Source organism: Dermacentor variabilis, chromosome 2 (assembly GCF_050947875.1).
Source record: "Dermacentor variabilis isolate Ectoservices chromosome 2, ASM5094787v1, whole genome shotgun sequence".
In the NCBI taxonomy this organism is placed as follows: domain Eukaryota; kingdom Metazoa; phylum Arthropoda; class Arachnida; order Ixodida; family Ixodidae; genus Dermacentor; species Dermacentor variabilis.
This window is the reverse complement of record NC_134569.1, coordinates 92,768,776-92,787,137: the sequence shown is the minus strand read 5'-3', so window position 1 is coordinate 92,787,137 and position 18,362 is coordinate 92,768,776. Positions and strand designations below refer to the sequence as shown.

The 18,362-nt window shown below is 47.7% G+C and overlaps 1 protein-coding gene across 1 annotated transcript in view; it reads right to left on the bottom strand.

Moving 5' to 3' along the window:
* Positions 1 to 18,362, bottom strand: part of LOC142572320 (regulator of G-protein signaling 7-binding protein-like) — a 126,670-nt gene that overhangs the window by 61,337 nt on the left and 46,971 nt on the right. The window contains exon 2 of the mRNA XM_075681330.1: positions 3,931 to 4,097. Within this exon, the coding sequence (XP_075537445.1) occupies positions 3,931 to 4,097 (167 nt within the window). The remainder of the gene's footprint in view (positions 1 to 3,930; positions 4,098 to 18,362) is intronic.

The window sequence follows — 18,362 nt, the reverse complement described above, 5'->3', positions numbered from 1 at the left end:
TAAGGAAAACTGCGTGCACTGTACACTACAGTTAGAAAACACGCGTTCACGCATCACCCATGCTACAGGGGAGGTATTCTGTAGGAATCCACTTAGTGGACTGTCCATTGCGGCCGCTGCTGATTTGTTGCAGCTCCGCGATCGAGGAGGAGACGAGCGGCCCCAGCCAATCAGCAGCAGCCTAAATAAACAGTCCACTAGGTGGACTTCTACAGTATACCTCCCCAGCGCTGAGGTTTGTGCCACGCTGAAGAAGGCGACTCAAAGGCGCGTTCGGTCTACAGCGACGGGTCCAACACGCGCCGGCTGCAGGCTCGGCGAGCCTGCGCGTATTTAGTCGGGCGGCTCTAAACCCGTCGGCGACGGAGATACCGAACGAACGGAGAGTCGGGCGCGGCTGTGCTCCTCCCGCCCGCGCCGCGCGGAGCTTCTTTCACTTCCCGCCAAGGGCGACGCATCTCCGCGCAGTGCGCGTCCATTAGGCTGCCGCTCGTCTGTCGGAACATCGTCGGAAGCCCCCTAATGCAGCCAGCCAGGAGACAGAGGCGGCCTCTTTTCCCTCATATCTTTCTATACTGCCGCCCCCTCGAGCAGCGCCCGCTAACACAATTCACACGCGCGATTCTTGGCTGTCTCCCCGATGGACAACATATACGTCATTCTCTCATGTTCTTCTTTTGCTGAGGCTGTGCCATTATGTACGTCAGAGACATCGAAAAAATGCCAGCTGAAGGAATGCGCTTTGTTTTCTACGTCGACTCAACTTCCCCCATCTCTTCTTTCTTTCTTTCTTTCTTTCTTTCTTTCTCTCTCTCGCTCTCTCTCTCCCTCTCTCTCTTTAATGCCGTATGCGATGCTGTTCTCGTCGTACCGATGGTCGGAGCCATTGTCCCGCGAGTCTCCTCGAAACTTTGCAATCTGCGACAGCGCTTAACTCTTCTACGACTGAGCACTTTGCTGTAGTCCCCGGCTCATTTGGGCTGTTTCTATCTTGCCTTATAATATTGTCCTCCCGAACCATCTTCAGTCACGCTTTCTTTTTTTGTCGTAGTAGCCAGTACTTTTTACTTCTTACGCTGCATCATCACGTGACCCTCAAGAATTTCGTGTGCAGGATTCACGACCGCTGAACTCAAGTGGCAGGCATTGCTCTAAGTGTGTGCATCTCAGTACTTCAGTATCTTTATACGCTACCGTGCTGGTGCACAAGTGCATGCGCATTCAGTAGTCGGACTGTTCGGTTTCTTGGTTTATTATAAAGGATGTCAGGAACTTGTGTCTCCTAAAGGAAGCTCTCGTGTGGAGACATTTCCAGCCCGGACTGCTAGTCTGGTCCCTCTATTGCCTTTGAAGCCATACAGCTTCCAAGAGTCCCAAAAGCCAAATTTAAAAAGCGTTTTTATAAGGGTTAGTGGGTATTCGAACGACCTAAAGAAAACAGATACCTCTTCCCGTATAACGTACAGGCAAAGAGAAACGAAACATGAAAGCAAGCAACAATCCAAACATGAGCACAAAAGCTAGAAGGTATATACTTCACGCTGTCTGATAACCCAGCCGTTGGTCCCACTATAACAGCAGACAAGTTTACTTAAGCAGACGACATGCTTTAACGAGTCAGCCATGCCATCTGCTGAAGAACACTATTCTTGCGGTGCTTTTTTTTTTTCATCAAACAATATTGATAGGAGAGAGGGAAAGGTTGTATAGAAAGGCAGGGAGGTTAACCAAAGTTCGTTCTGAGTGTACTTGCACGTGTGGAAAAGTTGGTTGGGGGATAGAAATAAATAAGCTGTGCGCAGATCCCACGCACTCTGGGAATCGATTCTATGCGAAGCGTCTCGTATCTGGCTGCCTATCTAGCGTATTGTGAGGTTCTACAATCGTTTCCAGATGGACCAACGAGATTTTGTAAGGCAGTGCAATTGTGTTTGTGACGACAGCAGCAAGACGACCGCGACGTCGGCATTATATGACAGCGACAGCATGACGTCTTATTGTTTTGTAGTCCGGTGAAGAAAAGTTATAACCTGTTCCGCTATGACTTGGGCCGACCCTGAAGACGGTAGAACAATCGAACATCGTATTATCTGCTATACGGGGAAAGGTGTCGGTAATATGCTGAATATAAGCGGTAATATGCTTTTTCCATGCCTTTATGCTAAAGGCATAGAAAAACTACTGGAAAACAGTGAATCAGAATTTCATTTATCTTACATTCGTAGTAGGCAAAGGGTGCAAGAGAAGGTCCATGTACTTATGTATGCGGACGACATACTGCTACTAGCGGACAACGCAAGAAATTCATAGAGACTTGCTAATATGTTGGCAAAGCAGCGACAAATCTAGGCCCTAAGTTTGGCGCAGAGAAATGGGGAATTCTGTTCATTAATTAAGAGACGAGAGATCTCGGCGTATACACAAACAAAGGAAAGACTTGCTCAAACATCGACCAAGTTAGTCAAAGAATAAAAGGGAAACAGAATGCTGCAATAATGAAACACACAGAGCATTGCGGGGTCACAATAAGTATGAGGTGGTGCGTGGAATCTGGAAAGGAGTAATGGTGCCAGCGCTAACGTTCACAAATGCCCTTCTGGGCTTGAAATTGGATATTTTGTGGGGGTCGAAGTTAACCAGAGATCAGTGCACTGGTTGGCTTAGGGCGCCCACGGCAAGGTAACAAATAAAGCACTGCAGGTTGAGACGGTTTGGGCCCCATTTGGAGTCAGAAAAGCACAGAGCAAAATTAGTTTTGAAGAAAGACTCAAGAATATGGATCAAAATAAATGGGCGGCTAAAGTGCACAAATATCTGTGCCTGAAAAGCTTGGACACAAAAAGGAGGAAGAGGTCAAGGAAGTTGACAACCAAGTACAGGCTAATTGAAAGTGTAAATAGACAACCAGGAGTCATCAGAGAGAAAGTGCGAGAAACAGAGACAGTAAATTCGATGCAAAGAATAAAAACAATAAAATACCATGGATATTTCCAAGGGGAAGAAAGAAATTAGAAGGAAAAATCTGTACGATAAGACAAAAGGCAGTGCCTCGCTATTTGAGGCTCGAGTCGGTTGCCTAAGGTCAAAAACATACTGGAGCAAATATTCGCAACTAGATGAGGCATGTGTATGCTGCAGCGAAAATCCGGAGACCACTCAGCACATCCTAATCGAATGCGAATGTATTCAACCAGTGAGAGCCGTAGCTAACGTACACCTTTCAGAAGCGCTTGGATTAAACTGGACGGAGGCATCAACCGGTCAGCAGCCGAGATAAGCAAGAGATGTGTGGAGTATTGGTGCAAAAAAAGCAAGGAAGAGATTGATACGACCGGACCTGCTACAGGCTTAGGTAGCGGTACAAGGTAGACAGAGAAGAGGTTCCGCGAAGTTAAGACGCTACCAGGGGCATAAAGAAGCTTCAAGAAAAGAAAGAGAGGACAGGAAGACGCTTTTTTCTGTCCTGAAGCTATTTTCCACCCCTGGTTGCGCCTTAAATTCGCGGAATAAGATGAACCAACTAGCTCAGCAACAAGTATCGATAAGAGAAGAAATGTTGAGGAGGAGAAAGAAGATTAAGGAGATGTATGCAAAAATGTTAGACTCAAAAGCATGTATAGCATACCTGATTAACTCAAGCAGGCTAGGACACTATTTGTCACCGCCCCATTTTAAAGGCGACGCCAATAAATATTAATCATCATCACTCCGACGTGATAATCGTGCTCAAAAGGATGATCATAACAGAAGCACCAATAAGATAAAAACAGACTGACATCATTTCTAACGTTCAAGTGCACAAAGTGCAAATCTTCGCGTGACGCGCATGCCTGAAGTACACTTGAGGTGCATTGTCGGCAATCCCTTCGCAAACCGGTCACAGCGCAGCGAGCGCAAGTGTCGACGAGACGACCTCTGCCGCAGCCTCACCTGCGAATGTGCGGCAGCAGCAGGTGTGCCGCGTCGACGCAGGCCTGGACGCAGCGCTGGCGCAGCGTGCGTATCCGCTGGCGCAGCTCGGGCCCGTCCTGGGCACTGCTCACACTCAGCAGCACGTCCCGGAACAGAGCCACGCCCACGTTCAGCTCCTCGATCAGCTGCACGGATGAGGGAGAGGGGTGGGAATGAAAGGTTTCGCAGGACGTTTGAAACACCGCGAAAACTAGCGCGTAATTGCGTGCAGTGAGAGACAGGCAACGATGGATCCTGTCAGTGCGAGGAGCGCCAGAAAGTGCAACAATGTTGCACTGTTGTTGTTGTTCGTTTGTTTGTTTGTTTGTTTGTTTGTTTGTTGTTGTTGTTGTTGTTGTTGTTGTTGTTGTTGTTGTTGTTGTTGTTGTTGTTGTTGTTGTTGTTGTTGTTGTTGTTGTTGTTGTTGTTGTTGTTGTTGTTGTTGTTGTTGTTGTTGTTGTTGTTGTTGTTGTTGTTGTTGTTGTTGTTGTTGTTCCATGTCGCGATTTACAAAAAAGGTGCAGCAATTACCCTAGCTAACACGGCTGCCAGGTACAGATGGAGGTGCCGTGACCGGTTAGTGCCTACACCAAAACTAGAACCACGACAAAATAAAAGCGCCTTCATGGTTATGACACTATACGACTGAAGACAAAAGAGAAAAATGCGCATCCGACTTGTTAGGCGTTATAAAAAAAGGAAATAGGGTTTATTGGTTGTTATTCGGTAGCAAAAAAAAAAAAAGGTCAGTACATTTTCCCGTGCCGACCACGTGGAGTCGCGACTCGTGGAATTTATTCAAAAGGTCGGGATTCTCCCACTACTAAATTCCAGATGGTTGGCAACACTACACAGCGCACTTCACGGATGCAGAACGCATATCAAAACTATTTAGTGTCTCATTCACCAGTGCCTTTGAGGAATGTTAAGTGTGCCTTCGTTGCACGAGTTGCACTGGCGGCGTTAGTTCATGGGCCCAGCATACGGTTGCAGTTCAAAGCATAACATTCTTTGACGAATGCTCAGGGCGGGCATTAGGGCCGATTTTTCTAACGTCAATAGCCTGCAAGCGTACATTAAGCGAGCGATGTATTCGCGTACGTTGCACGAAAGGCAAAGTGGCGACGTTATCCGTTTAATATTGAGTAGGAAGTATTTAGTACTTGCAACATTTAGCCGTATGCGGTGTAGACATGCTCGATAGCGCCTGTCGCTGAGGCCTGCGGGCGAAACTCCCTAATTGGATCGCAAGTGCGCATAAGTCCCTACCGATGCTCCGAGTCGGCCCCGATAACACGCGGCACACAAAGCGAGACACTGATTCGCCACTATTGGAAAAAGGTATCGGGAGTTGCGTATAGAGTTGTGGAGCATATATTCAATGAGTAATCATGTAAGTTTGCATTAGTTCCGAAGAAAAGAAAGCTGGTATTCGATTTCCTTTTTTTTTTCTGCTCCTGCTTCTTATACCTCTCTTCGTTGTACCATTTCAGTTTAATCCGAGCTGGAATTTCACAATTCGCGTCTATTTGCAAGCTTCGTACGTCCAACCCTCTCTCTTCGCCGAAGCGCTTCGTGCGACTGTCGGAACCGTCCATTTTATTGCGATAGTATATCTATTGGCCTCGCAATCTATTTCAGACACGGAGTTCCCGCTAAAAACCGCGTCTATCTTCGCCAGAGAAATGAGAAGCCACAGCCAAGAGGATTTGAAGAGCAGAGCACGCATGTACAGGAACCCCGCACCTTAATTGCGGAGCCATGGGCAATACGCTTACGGCTTAAGCAGCTACACTATGTTAACGTGCGGCGGAGATAGGGAAATGATTATTGCAAATGAGAAAAAGGACATAGGTGGCACTGGTGACGGCGTCACCATACAGGCAGGCTCAGCCTAGTACTCTGGACAGGCAATCCCATTGCATGAACGTGCCTCTCCAAGAAGCGTATATAGGTGTCTCACCGCCATGCGTTCGTTAATTTAGTCTCTCGCAGAAAGCATGCGCCTCGCTGAGCACTACCTGTGGTCCTTTTAGGACACCTAGTTAGTTTTTCGTGAACGTCTGCATATATTTCGCTCTGTGTGTATGGAATACAGTTCTAGTTCGCTTATTTTATGTCTTTGCACGCTTTTTTTTTCTTTTCCCTCTCCCTCCGCTCAAGCGTTAATGTAGCTGACTCCATAAAAAGTATACCTTCCCCATTTATATGGTTCTTCTTTTTTTAAAAAGAAGCGTGCTCTGCCTACCCTGTCAATTTATTTATTTTTCGACTCTGGCCTGTGATGTACGACTCTCTATGAATGCCTGATTCCGAGCGGTTGTACGTCTCGACGCAATCAAGCTCATTGCGTCCCGCTTACTTTTCTACAGCAAACTGCCTTGGCTTTCCGTTTCGAGCGCATTTTCTTTCTTTCTGAGTGGCGAAAACTGCTAATGCTCTTGTTTTCTTTCTTTTTTTTTTTTTGCTATTATTAATATTTTGTAACTCGTGCTACTGGTGGTGATTTTTTTTTTCCCGTCCCTATTTCCGTACTCTATTCTTTGCCCTACTTGTTCCTTGTCCCTTATTCCATTTTCGATTTCTGTTTCTATCACCTAATTTCAAAAAAAGGGGGCAAGCGTAGTGACCCTTTCAGTGGTTGTTGTGAGCCTGCGTCTTCCCCTTATTTCCTTTCTATCCAATATACACATGTTTTCAAACAGAGTAATAATAATAATAATAATAATAATAATGATCAGAAGAATGCTTTCGAAAAGGTAAAGGTGCTTTGGGCCCGCAGTCACAGGAACGCCACAGCTCTTGTATTTCGGTCATCTCTTCTGTAGAAGTTATGTGCAACCGTGCAGGTCTCTCGTGGTTGTTTGACGGCTTAGCCCTTTCGGTGTTTATAGTGCGCTTGTCTCCCACGTTTTGTGTCCTCCCACGCAGTCGTGTGTTGCGCTCAGCAGGCACACCGAACCACCGAGCTTTTCCCATCGAGCGATCCGCAGCGCCTGCGTCCTTTCCTCTCTGGTAAACACGTGAAATAAACGCAACAGAGCGCGCACTTGCTGCCGATACAGGATGTCTGACATCCTGGGAACATGTCACAGATCACCGCACAGCGGTGAAGGGAGCAAGTCAGAAAAGAAAGGTCCAAGCACTGAAACCGCTCGTGCGCCCACAGAGGGCGAGCGTGTGTACACTACGCAGACCACGTGCGGTTACGCAACCGATCGTCGTCCATCACTGCCAACCGCGTGACTTACAAAGCAGGCGCCGTCAGAGGATCGAGGCCGCACGAGCGGTCTGCGTTGTCAGCGCCACCGAAGCCTTGCCTGGCCTATCGTGGCACGGTTCTTTTACGGTTCAACGCCAGAAACCCCGCTTATGTAGCTGCTCTTTATTTACTGATCTTTTCTTGCCCTCACTGGTTGACGCTGGCCCTTGTCCACACTTCTTCGCGTCAGTTAGAACTGTGCAGCATGGTGGAGGCGAGAGCAAGAAGCTCCCTTCCGAAAGATTTGCTTGTTAGTCTATAGACCTTTTCATCGGGCGAGGAGGAAAGGGCGCGCGGCGAGCCTTTCCTCCTCTCTGGCTTGTGCGAACCGACGCGGCGCTGCTCGAAAGTACTGCTGTCGCGTGCTGCGGAACGATTTCGAGATGTTTTAGATCGTGCTTTGTGAAATGCACGCAATTTCGGTTCATATAAGGTCGTCAGGGAAGCCTTTCGGTGCATTAGTAACTACAGTACGCGGAAATATATCTTGGGGGCGCAAACATGTGACGCGCATTATCAGCCGTGGTGTGTGTGTGTTGTGAACTATTTTGCGTATATCGGTTTTAATTCTACGAGGAGAACCGGCGTCTGTGTATTACCAGCATGAAGTGGTAAATATACTCACTATCTGATCGTTTGACGTAGGGACTAAAACATAAAACATAAGAGCGCATGCTCTTGTGCGGCCAACCTAAGGCACCTACGAAACATCTAAGCTGCAGGCACTATAAAATATTTATGATACAACGGCATCGTCCTCGCACACTTCAAGTCTAGTAGGCTTGAAATCACTATATGCCTACGCTAGCCTCCTGTACGAGGCCGATGGCGCTGCTCAACACAGCGATCACTGCGGTTGGTGAACCAGCGTGATACGTGTATAAGCTATGTGTTTCGCCATTGCCTTTTATCCAGTAAAGCCATAATTTATTAGAGGAATTGCATAAAAAACGCAATTTACGTAATAGGTGTGAGTGCGTCCTAGAGAACAGAACGAACACAACCAAAAAAAAAAAAAATTCCGTTATCATCGACTTTCTCCAAAACGAAGCAGAAAATAGGCTAACGCCGCAATACGACCTCGCATAAACACGCCGCACAATGTTTATAGATCTATAAACGTTGATGCCGTATGCTTGGACCATGCGCTGTATAGAACAAATATATCTGTAATCCAGCACCTACCACTGCTTAGGATGCTCGCACTGTTGGTAAATGGTCGCTTTGCTGGACAAGCTTAATTCACACTGTAAGGTGTGCTGTTATTACTAACCAAAACAATTTTATTCATGAGTGGAGACCTCCTCGACCGAACCAAGTAGTCATGCAATGTAATCCGCAGCTAACAGTTTGAACGCTTGTCAAAGTATAACAGCACAACTCCTATCGTAGCAGAACGGTAGCCACGCTGCTACGATCGTCGCCCATGTTTCATCCACGCTGCTACGATCGTCACCCATGTTTCATCACTCCTAAAGCGCTGTTTATAACTAGAGGATAATGCTGAAATAAGGTCACATTAGTGAATGGAACATTCAGAAATACACAACTGATCTTCGAGGCTGATTGTAGGCCTCGAAGATCACACAGAACTGTTTACCACGTGGAAGACGCACGTCATTCTAAATAGACCGCACATGCGCGCACACATCGCACTGCATGCTCCATCCGCCTCAACGCCAGCAGAAAGTCCGGTCATAACAACCTAAACCACTTCAGTACGTCTCACAGAACCGCTTACCATGTGGAAGACGCACGTCATACTAAATAGACCGCACGAGCGCGAAAACACACGCCAGAAAGTACCGCTGAGCGTATACCTGCCATGCAAGACAGAGCGCTCGCCCAAGCCAGCATGCCGACTTCTCATAGATGGTGCCACTGCGTAGCAATGCGGTAGGACATTAGGCAGTATAATAGCAAGCGCTTGGTGGCGCAACCTACCGCCCCGTTCCAAAGGGGACGCTCATAACACCCATCCATCCATCCATGGTGGCGTCCATGAAAAAACGGTGTATAGAAAGTTTCGTCGATTTCTTTTCTCTTTTACTCCTCCACATGCCCCTCCCTCCCTGGTTAGCGTAGCAAATTGGACAATCTAGTTAACGTCCTATTTTTCTTTCCTTCTTTTTTTCTCTTTCAGGCATTTATTTCTAAATTTGGTAGATAAAACAAAACATACTACATAAAATAATACAACCATTATGGTATTTTTTTTGGGGGGGGGGGGAGGTGAATATGAACAAAGTTTCTCCGTCTGCCGACGATGGCTCTTGGTTAATAATATAAGATGAAAAAAGCATAATATAAATTTTTGCATTAGGTAATAGTTGTACCTCTAATGTCTGGGCTAGACACGTTTGTTTCAGACGAATGAATGAGGCAGTCCGAGTTACGCACTGTGCTGTGGAGTCAATAAAGAAATAATAATATAACATGTTGTGATCGCACAATGGTTGTGTTGTGCCACTGTTGATCCATTTGCTTGATTTAGTTGTAGTGTTTAAAACAAAGAAAGAGTGAGAGCAAAAAATGTGGAAGGTAGGAAGGTCGGCCGAGCGATGGCCCGGTTTGCTACCCTGCACAGCTCTAAGGCGAAAGAAAATAGCACGAGGGAGGTAGCGAACACTGCAAATAAATAAGAGGATGCACTGCACGACTACGGACGGCGCAGCCGCCGACGAAGGCCAGTACACCGCGAGACCTCCAGTAGCCCGCGAATCGTTTTTGCGCCATGGACGGATATGGCCACGGTCCCAGAATCTTCGCTCCAGAAGTTGTTCTGGACTCTAGCCAATTTAACAAGGAGTTTGAGTAGACGTATTATAGGGCCTTGAACTTATTTCTATCTCCTGCGGTCCTATGACGCCGCAAAATATCGACACGCAAACGTTTCTGCTGTATCTTTTCTCCCTTTTTTTTTTTTTTGGTCTCTCCTCGCCAGTATGCCGCGGCCGGGAGTCGAATCCCGCGACTTTGCGCTGCTGCACTGCACAATGTCGCTGCCATTGAGGCACGATGGCAAGTTATTTCGAATTTTCGCGACTGACCACAATATTTCATAAAATAACACTACCGAGTCAAGAAGTTTGCTTTACGCCATGCCCTATACAAAGTGATTTTCACTTTTCAACACTTCCGATATCAGTCATATACTTCATGTAGTTCCATGTTGCGTCTACAAATGTTGCTTCTACAAAAGCTCGAGATGAAGAGTCCTTCTCAGTACGAGACACATCGCTCATAAGAAGGTTGGATCAGCTTTGAAGTTGGGCGAACTCGTATTGCATGAGTTAATTGTACTCAGTGATAAGAACGAGGGGGGCGATCTTTCATTTATAACCACATGAAGCAAATAGAAAATAAAGCCAGAGAAATTGAAGCGTAAAAATAAAAAATGTAGCATATCCAACGAGTTGGAACCCATATATAGCGGGGCTTTGTGTGAGTGCATAAAGAGTGGAAACACGAGTTTGTGTTTATTGAATGTCCGCACGAAGTGACATGGAAGGCTTTATTTAGGCATTGTAGAGAGGCTAATCCAATGCCTTGTAAACGAAAGACACGCGTGCGTTATATCGCGAAGTATCCTGGCGTTCTTGTGCTTCTTCCTTCTTTTTTTGTGCTTCATCCCGTCGCTTCCTTTCTCGCTCCCGTTTATTTCGCGCACCCATTCGCTACGCGGAACATGTCACTAACTCGGGGCGATTAGTCAAGTCAGCTTACGACAGCAGATAAGACTTTGCGCTAGTTGGAGCCATATATCGCTTAAGCCACGCGGGCACGGAAACAAGGGCAAAGAATAACCGTGGGCAGCGCCACATCCTATCTGAGCTGTCGTTATCCAAGCGCAATGCTTCCAACTTTCGCTGAAGCTAATTCCACGCCGCACTGCATGGATTTGCCGCAACGAATTGCAGTCCTCGGTGGAGCTGAGATTCTCGCAGTACTGCCGGTTTCTTTTTTTTTTCTTTTTTCCCCGCAGTGATACGAGAGGTAAACAGTCTCTTACATTCCTCCCCGCTAGGTTCGTAACAAGCAAATAAAAAAGAACGAAAAGAACAGCGAGAACCGGTTCCGGCCTCTCACGCTTTGTCTTTCGTCTCTAGGGACTCATTCAGGTTCCTTCCTTTGATTTGTTTTCGTTATCTTTCACTACCATACATCGTTTTGCTTGACTAAAGGTGTGCCGGCCCTGTGCTTTAATTTAGGCAGCGAGTGCCGGCAGCAAAGCGAGGCGGTAGCGGCGGTATGCGAGGGCGTGCACGAGACGAGTCCCCAAGGAATTTTCGCACAATCCCCGTCGTGACCTCACACATACCACATTTGCGCCGCGGGAAGGCAAACGCTGTGGAAAAAAAGAACGCTTATATGGCCTCCCAACTGAGCACACGCAATATCGAAAAGTTGTAGCGGGGGAAGGTTCCCCGTTGTCGTTTAGCCAGCGGGGAACCCCCCTTTTTTTCTTTTCGTTTTACAACCTGCTTTTCTCAAGCGTAAATCTACAATTCATGCCCATTTTGCGCGCTGTGACGACGACATATAGCCGATTGTATTATTCGCGCTCAAAGCGCGATGAGAAAACAAAGCTATGGAGGCACCTAAGCCATTCTTATGATGTGTAAATGCTAGAGCATTACTTGACGCTGACTGAGCCGCTGAGTTATGTCACTGAGTGAAGTGTTGCGGCGAAATGTTGGTGAGTTTAGTGCTGCCGCGCTATGTTTCCAAATGTAATGTCGCTGCTTATGAGGTCGCAAAAACGCTAGACGACAAACCTGCCATATTGCTATCTCTCAGCTGAGTTTTTTTTTGCGGAGTTCTTATTAAAGTAGTGTTTCATGCACATTGCCTAGAGTGTTCTTTCTCGATTACACAACTTTGCCGAGCGATGACGGTACTTATCCGAGTTGCAGCTATGGTGCTGACACTACATTTTTTCATCGGGTTCGTAAGCGAACTCCACCTCATACTCCGGGCGGATGTCGTAGGGCGTCGTTGGATGGGTACCTGAAGCGCGTTGCATCTTATCCGTCGCCCATCGGCTCCGGCGACGGCGTCTGCGGGCCCCCGACGACGAGAAAGGCAGAGTGAGCGGCCGTGCTATCTCCGTAGCCGCTCCCTCTCCCATCTAGTGAATCGCCCGCCAGGAAGAGACCAACCACGTGCACAGGAGAGAATATATTCATCACTGTCGCCTGTTGCAACGGTGGCGCAGTAAGACGGGGACGCAATGCAACGGTAGCGCAATGGTTCCTCCGCCACTGCGCTAGCTTGTCGCGGTTCTCCAGATAGACTTCAAAAAATGTATCCAGCTGTGTTTCGCATGACATTTTGTTAGCCGTATTGGGATGCATCAGTGCCGGCACTGTTAAAGAAGGTGTAGCCATGGCCTGCCAGAACTTCTCCACACGGTTAACTGTGAACAAGACGGCAGGAAAGTCAATTAGTATGCGACGTTTGGTGTGCCAAGGTTGCCCACTTCTCTTCCGTGTGTATATTGAAGCACTGTGTCGCTGCACATTGCAAAATTCTGCCGTTCAGTGTTTCCGCCTGCATGCTTCAGAAGTTAAACTCTTGGCGTATGCAGATGACGTAGCCCTTGCCTGTGACAACAAAGAAAGCGTCACTGAAGCAATGAGAATGGTTAAACAATTTAGTTATATCTCTGGAAGTCCTGTGAATTGGGGAAAATGCCTGGGGTTTTGGCACGGAGAATGGCCTTGGGCCCCACTCGCTTGCGCAAACATTAGGTGGAAAATTACTCCCATAAAATAACTTGGTGCGCAGGTTGAATTCTACAAAGAAAATGGTTAGTACTGGCTACAACAAGACCGATGCGTGAGAAAGTGGACAGGTGGAAAGTGGCTAATCTGTCCATCTTCGCCAGAGCAACAGTAGTGTCAAATTTGTTCTTTATCAGTAAGACTTGGCATGCAATCACGGTGTGATACTGTTCTCGGTTAGAGATTCAGAAATTTCACCGCATACTTGCATTACTTGTGTGGACCTCGGGTTGGGAGAGGTGTAGTCGAACGAACCTGTTCCGGCGCGTCAAAGATGGCGGCGCGGAGTACGTCTTGAACATCACACTGTGCATCAGCTCGTGAACAGATTTGTATATTTTAGGGACGTCAGGGACCCTTTCTTGCTCACTGTACGCATGATGAGAATGAGCAAAGCGCTACCATATTTTATTGTTCACACAAACAGCATTCCCGGAACCCTCATGGGCTTTTTAAGGAGGTTATCTTCACTGTGCGCTCTCTAAGCGCATGTTTTTCAAAAGGATATCTGAGTTCTGTCTATGAAGAAAAAATCTGTGTCTATGAATATATGAATACTGAATTTCTTGTGCCTTTATATAGATCCTTTTACAGTAGTAGCCATGGTCAGAATGTAGTAATAAGGGCAAAGATTATGCAAATTTAACCAGTGGTTAAACTTTCTTTTTTTCAAAGTTCATATTGGGACGCTTTCTTTTTCCGTGGGAAACAGTTCGATTAATCTGTAAACAACCCGAGACCACAAGTTATGTTTGCCTGCATTGTTGGAAAGGAGTGCTTTTTTGTGATGTTTTATGAAGGACAGTTAAAAAAGAAATCTCGCTATATATCCCCACGGCCTCAGATATCTAGCGATAGAAAACGACAATGGTCTTCCTTTTGATCTAGTAATGATTGTTGGCCTTGACAGCCTCTGGCGCTCCAGAATGGTTGCGTATTACTGTGACCCAGACGTACGACCGACGCGGACGTACTTCCGAGAAAGTATAAACGCCTATCTGGAGGCGCAAAACACGCAAGAATGCCCTCCGGAATGGTTGTCGACGTTAGAACCCTTGACAAAGCTAAGATCATTTTGTTGTGATTGCAACCACGCCGGTTGGTAGTTGTAACATATGCCTTTGACGTGTTTCTTCTATGAACTGCGGTGTTGATGATGAGTGAACTTACAAATGAGTCAATAAAGAAAAAAAAACGGTGGCACAGTGGTTACGGCGCTCTGCTATGGAGCGGTAGCAGTTATGGTGAGACAGAGGATCAAGTCATCAAAGTGGCCACTTTTGTCAGTTCTTTCTTTAAAGTTAGATGAAGCTTTCTTCTATGACATTCTGATAATGGCGGGATCGCACAATGAGCCAAGTAATGCTCTTATTAAACAAGAACACGCCCTGGTGATCAATACTGACGACACCATCGGTGGCGGCGGAGCTGGAATGCCGCTATTCATAGCTGCAATGACCATGAGATTAGACAGCATGCTAGTTTCGCGCCTAAATTAAAAACGTAAATTTTTTTTTATGGGCGCGCCCGCGCAATATCGCGGTTCAGCCCTTAACACCGGCCGCTAGCGGCAATAGGAGCTCATTAATTAAAGCGAACAGGGTTTGTCGTCAATCTTGTGTTCAGCGCGCCTGGTATAGCCAGTCGACACTTCGCGTGTCTAGAAAGAGGCTTAGCTGCGTATATAAAGTGGCGCACACAATACGTTCACCTTGGCAATCCGCTGCTGGCGATGGCCTCGAACGGCTCATTACGATTGCAGGACGTTCGTTCTGGGGAACGGCTGCGGCGTTATTTCGCCTTCAACGAGCCTATCTGTCAAGCTTCTCTTTTTGTTGCCCCTGCCGGGAAAACGCTGGCGCTTTTCTTTCTATAGCGCGGCGTAAAAAGCTGTTACGTCTAACGAGATATCATGGCGCAGGATAGCAGTTAAAGAATAGATTCGTCGACTCACTTTGTGCTGCAACTGCTCCTGAGAAAGAACAACCGTACCTGCGCAATTTTCTTTCTCTGTTACGTTTATTATTTTAGAAGACCCGTCCATTTGTCACCAGCTGGTAGAGTTGGGCGCTGGGTGAGAGAGGCAAGCAATGCCAGTTTGCCTTTCTGATTCGCCCTTCAGCTTGCCATATCTTCGTGAGATCCCCTAAATACATTATAATGCACATCGTCTTCCGCCCTATATTAAATTAACTCAGAAGAGATCCCGTAAAATTTCCTTCCCAGATATCATGCGAAACTGTACCAATGTGTATTGAGCATATTCTTGCCACGCCAGCTTTAGCAACAATTGAACTCTAATTTGATGTAGACCGCTGTGTCGTCACGGGCGACGAAAAGCACCACGAAGTGCGTTTCGAGCAGCGCTGGTTCGCATAACTATTCAGGATGTACCATCAATGTGCCAACTATATCCCACATGATATTACATGTTCACCTCTGTTATTTTAGGCAGAAAGAAACAATTTTTACTACAAATATGAGCAGACGGATGCGTTCTCCATACATATATGGACATATATAGTTGCCTTCGGCATGTAACCGTGGTATCACCAAGATAAAAAAAGAAAAAGAAGGAGGGGGGGGGCGTTCATGTTCTCAACACACCACGCGGTAATAACAATATCGATTTAAAATGGTACAATGTATCTGAGCTGTCTTCGGGTCAGAGGATGACATAAGAACCTTCCGCAATATAGGTTGCGAACTTCAAGGATGAGATGGAACTAATGCTAGAGAACGGTGGCAGACAACAGCGTTGTGTTTGACTAGCGGAACATCGCGGGCGTCTCAATGCGCCCGGCCCATGTAGCATCCGGCGCGTCTGGAACGGTGAAGAGAACGAATATAAGGCGCGAGGGGAGAAGAAAAAGAAAAGAAAAAGGAAACCGCGGCTTCGGCAGATATGCGTTTCGGTGGTGCTTTTAAAGCCGGGGCGCGGTTTCGCATTGTCAGGTCTGGAGTTTTACGACGCGCCACACTCTCGACAAGGAGATCCCTCTCTCGCGCTGCGATCGCGCGGGCGGCACGGCCACCGGATCGTATACAGAGTCTGGCGTTTAACGACATCCGGAAGTCGGATGTTGGGTGCTGATCGATGCGAGCCTGGTCGCAATTCGCGCGCGGGCACCGAGGCGATGTTATACGGCCGTCAGCGAATCGCGAACGACGCGAAACCTTTACTGGCGCGTTAAGGACCGTCTCGAACCGCGCCGCGCAACTCGCAGTCGATAGACCGCGCTTTTACCCGCTGACGCGCGCGCTCCCTCGCGCGAATGTCTGTTTGCCCGCCGATGGTGGCTTTGCGTCTATACACGTAACTGGAAGCCGCAGAAGTTTTGCCACCCGGGAGAGATAAGTGAATAATTCCCAGTCGAACGTATTTGTATTTTTATGCAGAGAGGGAAGTGCGAGGAGTTTTTAGCCAGTGCATGAAAACCGGCTGGCTACCCTGCAGTGGTGGAGTAAGTCACTGCAAAAAGGGAAAAGAAAGAAAGAAAGAAAGAACGAAAGAAAGAAAGAAAGAAAGAAAGAAAGAAAGAAAGAAAGAAAGAAAGAAAGAAAGAAAGAAAGAAAGAAAGAAAGAAAGAAAGAAAGAAAGAAACCAATGGTCAAATTATGGGCTTTAAACGCCCCAAGGCAACATACAAATTGGGAGAAAAGCCGTACAGTCTGGTGCTCCCGCGTAATTTCAACCGCAGATGGAGTTCTTTAACGCCTAACGCTAAGCACCCGAGTGTTGCTGCCTTCCGCCTCCCTCGGAATGCGCCCGCCGGGGCTCGAGCCCGCGGTCTCGTGCCCGGCAGCAGAACGCCGTGGCCACTGAACGACCGTAGCGGCTATCACTGGTGGATGTAACAGAAGATTGTAGAAAGAGAGACGAAATAGGTATTTGCGACAGCGCTGTGGTGAATTTGCACTTAATTAGCGTTAACACTCTGACACCAATGTGCCCTTGCATTGGTGCAAATTGGCGCTCGAGGCGCGCCTTTTCGAAGCACGGTGCGATATACACGACGACCGGCGACAGCATCGGTGGCAACGCGAGCGAACCCACGACACGTCGCTGTGAAACTTAGGAGACCATCGCGACAGATGTGCGTGTTGTTACGACTTTGAGGTGGTCCCGTAGCGCTCGTCACCCGTTTCGTGACAGAGCGTTGGTAGCGAAGACTCCGAGTCAGGCGTCGGTGAGAATAACAAAAGGGACTTTATACACTATATACAGGTCATTATACAGGACATGAAGGGATCGGCACTGGGGCCGAGAGCTCACAGCAAACGCGACTGTTCCCGCACGGCGACGTCCGGCGAAAACGCGTGACACATCTCACTCCAGTCGAGAGCGGCACTCTGCTCCCGGTGGGTCGGCGGATCCGGTTTTTCAGGCGGCGCGCCGCGGCTTATAAGCCCCCAGAAACCATTGTCACTCAAACGGCCCAATACAAAGTGAGCACTCGACGGTCGTCGGAGGGGGCCAACCAGCGACCACGCTGGCCACCCCGTTCAAAGTTGGCGGGCGCGGTGACCTCCAGGGAAGGGGAGGTACGGCGCCGGGCTGTCTGGCACTTGGCGACACGTTTGAACATGTTGCCCGCCGATGCTTCTCCGGAGGACACCACTGCCTGACGGCTCAGCATCTTGACTTGTCAAGGGAGAATTAGGGCGCTGTGCCTTTCGGCGCAGCCCCGGGTTTGTCCAAAGGGCGCTCGCAGGAAAATTCTCCATCTTGCAGATTCGGAATCCGGGCTTGTGGTAATGGCACAACAGTGTTCTTGCGTGTCCCCTCTTTTAGCGCCTGTCACCGCGCCCCATTTCAGAAAAATAACTAACCCGGTATTCGAGTCAGCAGTCTTCGTTGGCGTTCAGCCCCCCGCGCACTCGTCCCCCACTGCGTCGCAGATCGTCAGTTCTTCTTAGCACACTCAAGTGAGCAAGTGAGCAATGTCTTGATGGGTTGGTCTTAGAAGCGAAAGGGCCCAGACTTCAATGCAAATAATGCGCCTAGATTTATTCGCCTAAAATGATGTTCGCCGTTGTCGCGGTAGCCGCCTTGAAAACTTGTCAATGATTACAGTGCGCTTCTCCCCATAAATACTCTTATTGCAGAGAAACTATCCTCAACAACTCCTTCTTTGAAGGGCTCGCGCGTAGCGTCAGTTCTTGAGCCATATCGTGGATACCACAAACTCTTAGGTTAAGCAATATCTTGCGACCGTAGTCCCGCATCTCGCATCAGTATTTATATAGTGTACCTTGCAGCTAATCCTTGCATAGTGCAGCTAATCGTATCGGGCAGCTAACCATCGCCAATTTTTTTTTCATTTGTGCGCTCATCTATATCTCAGATAAGATCGGAGGCT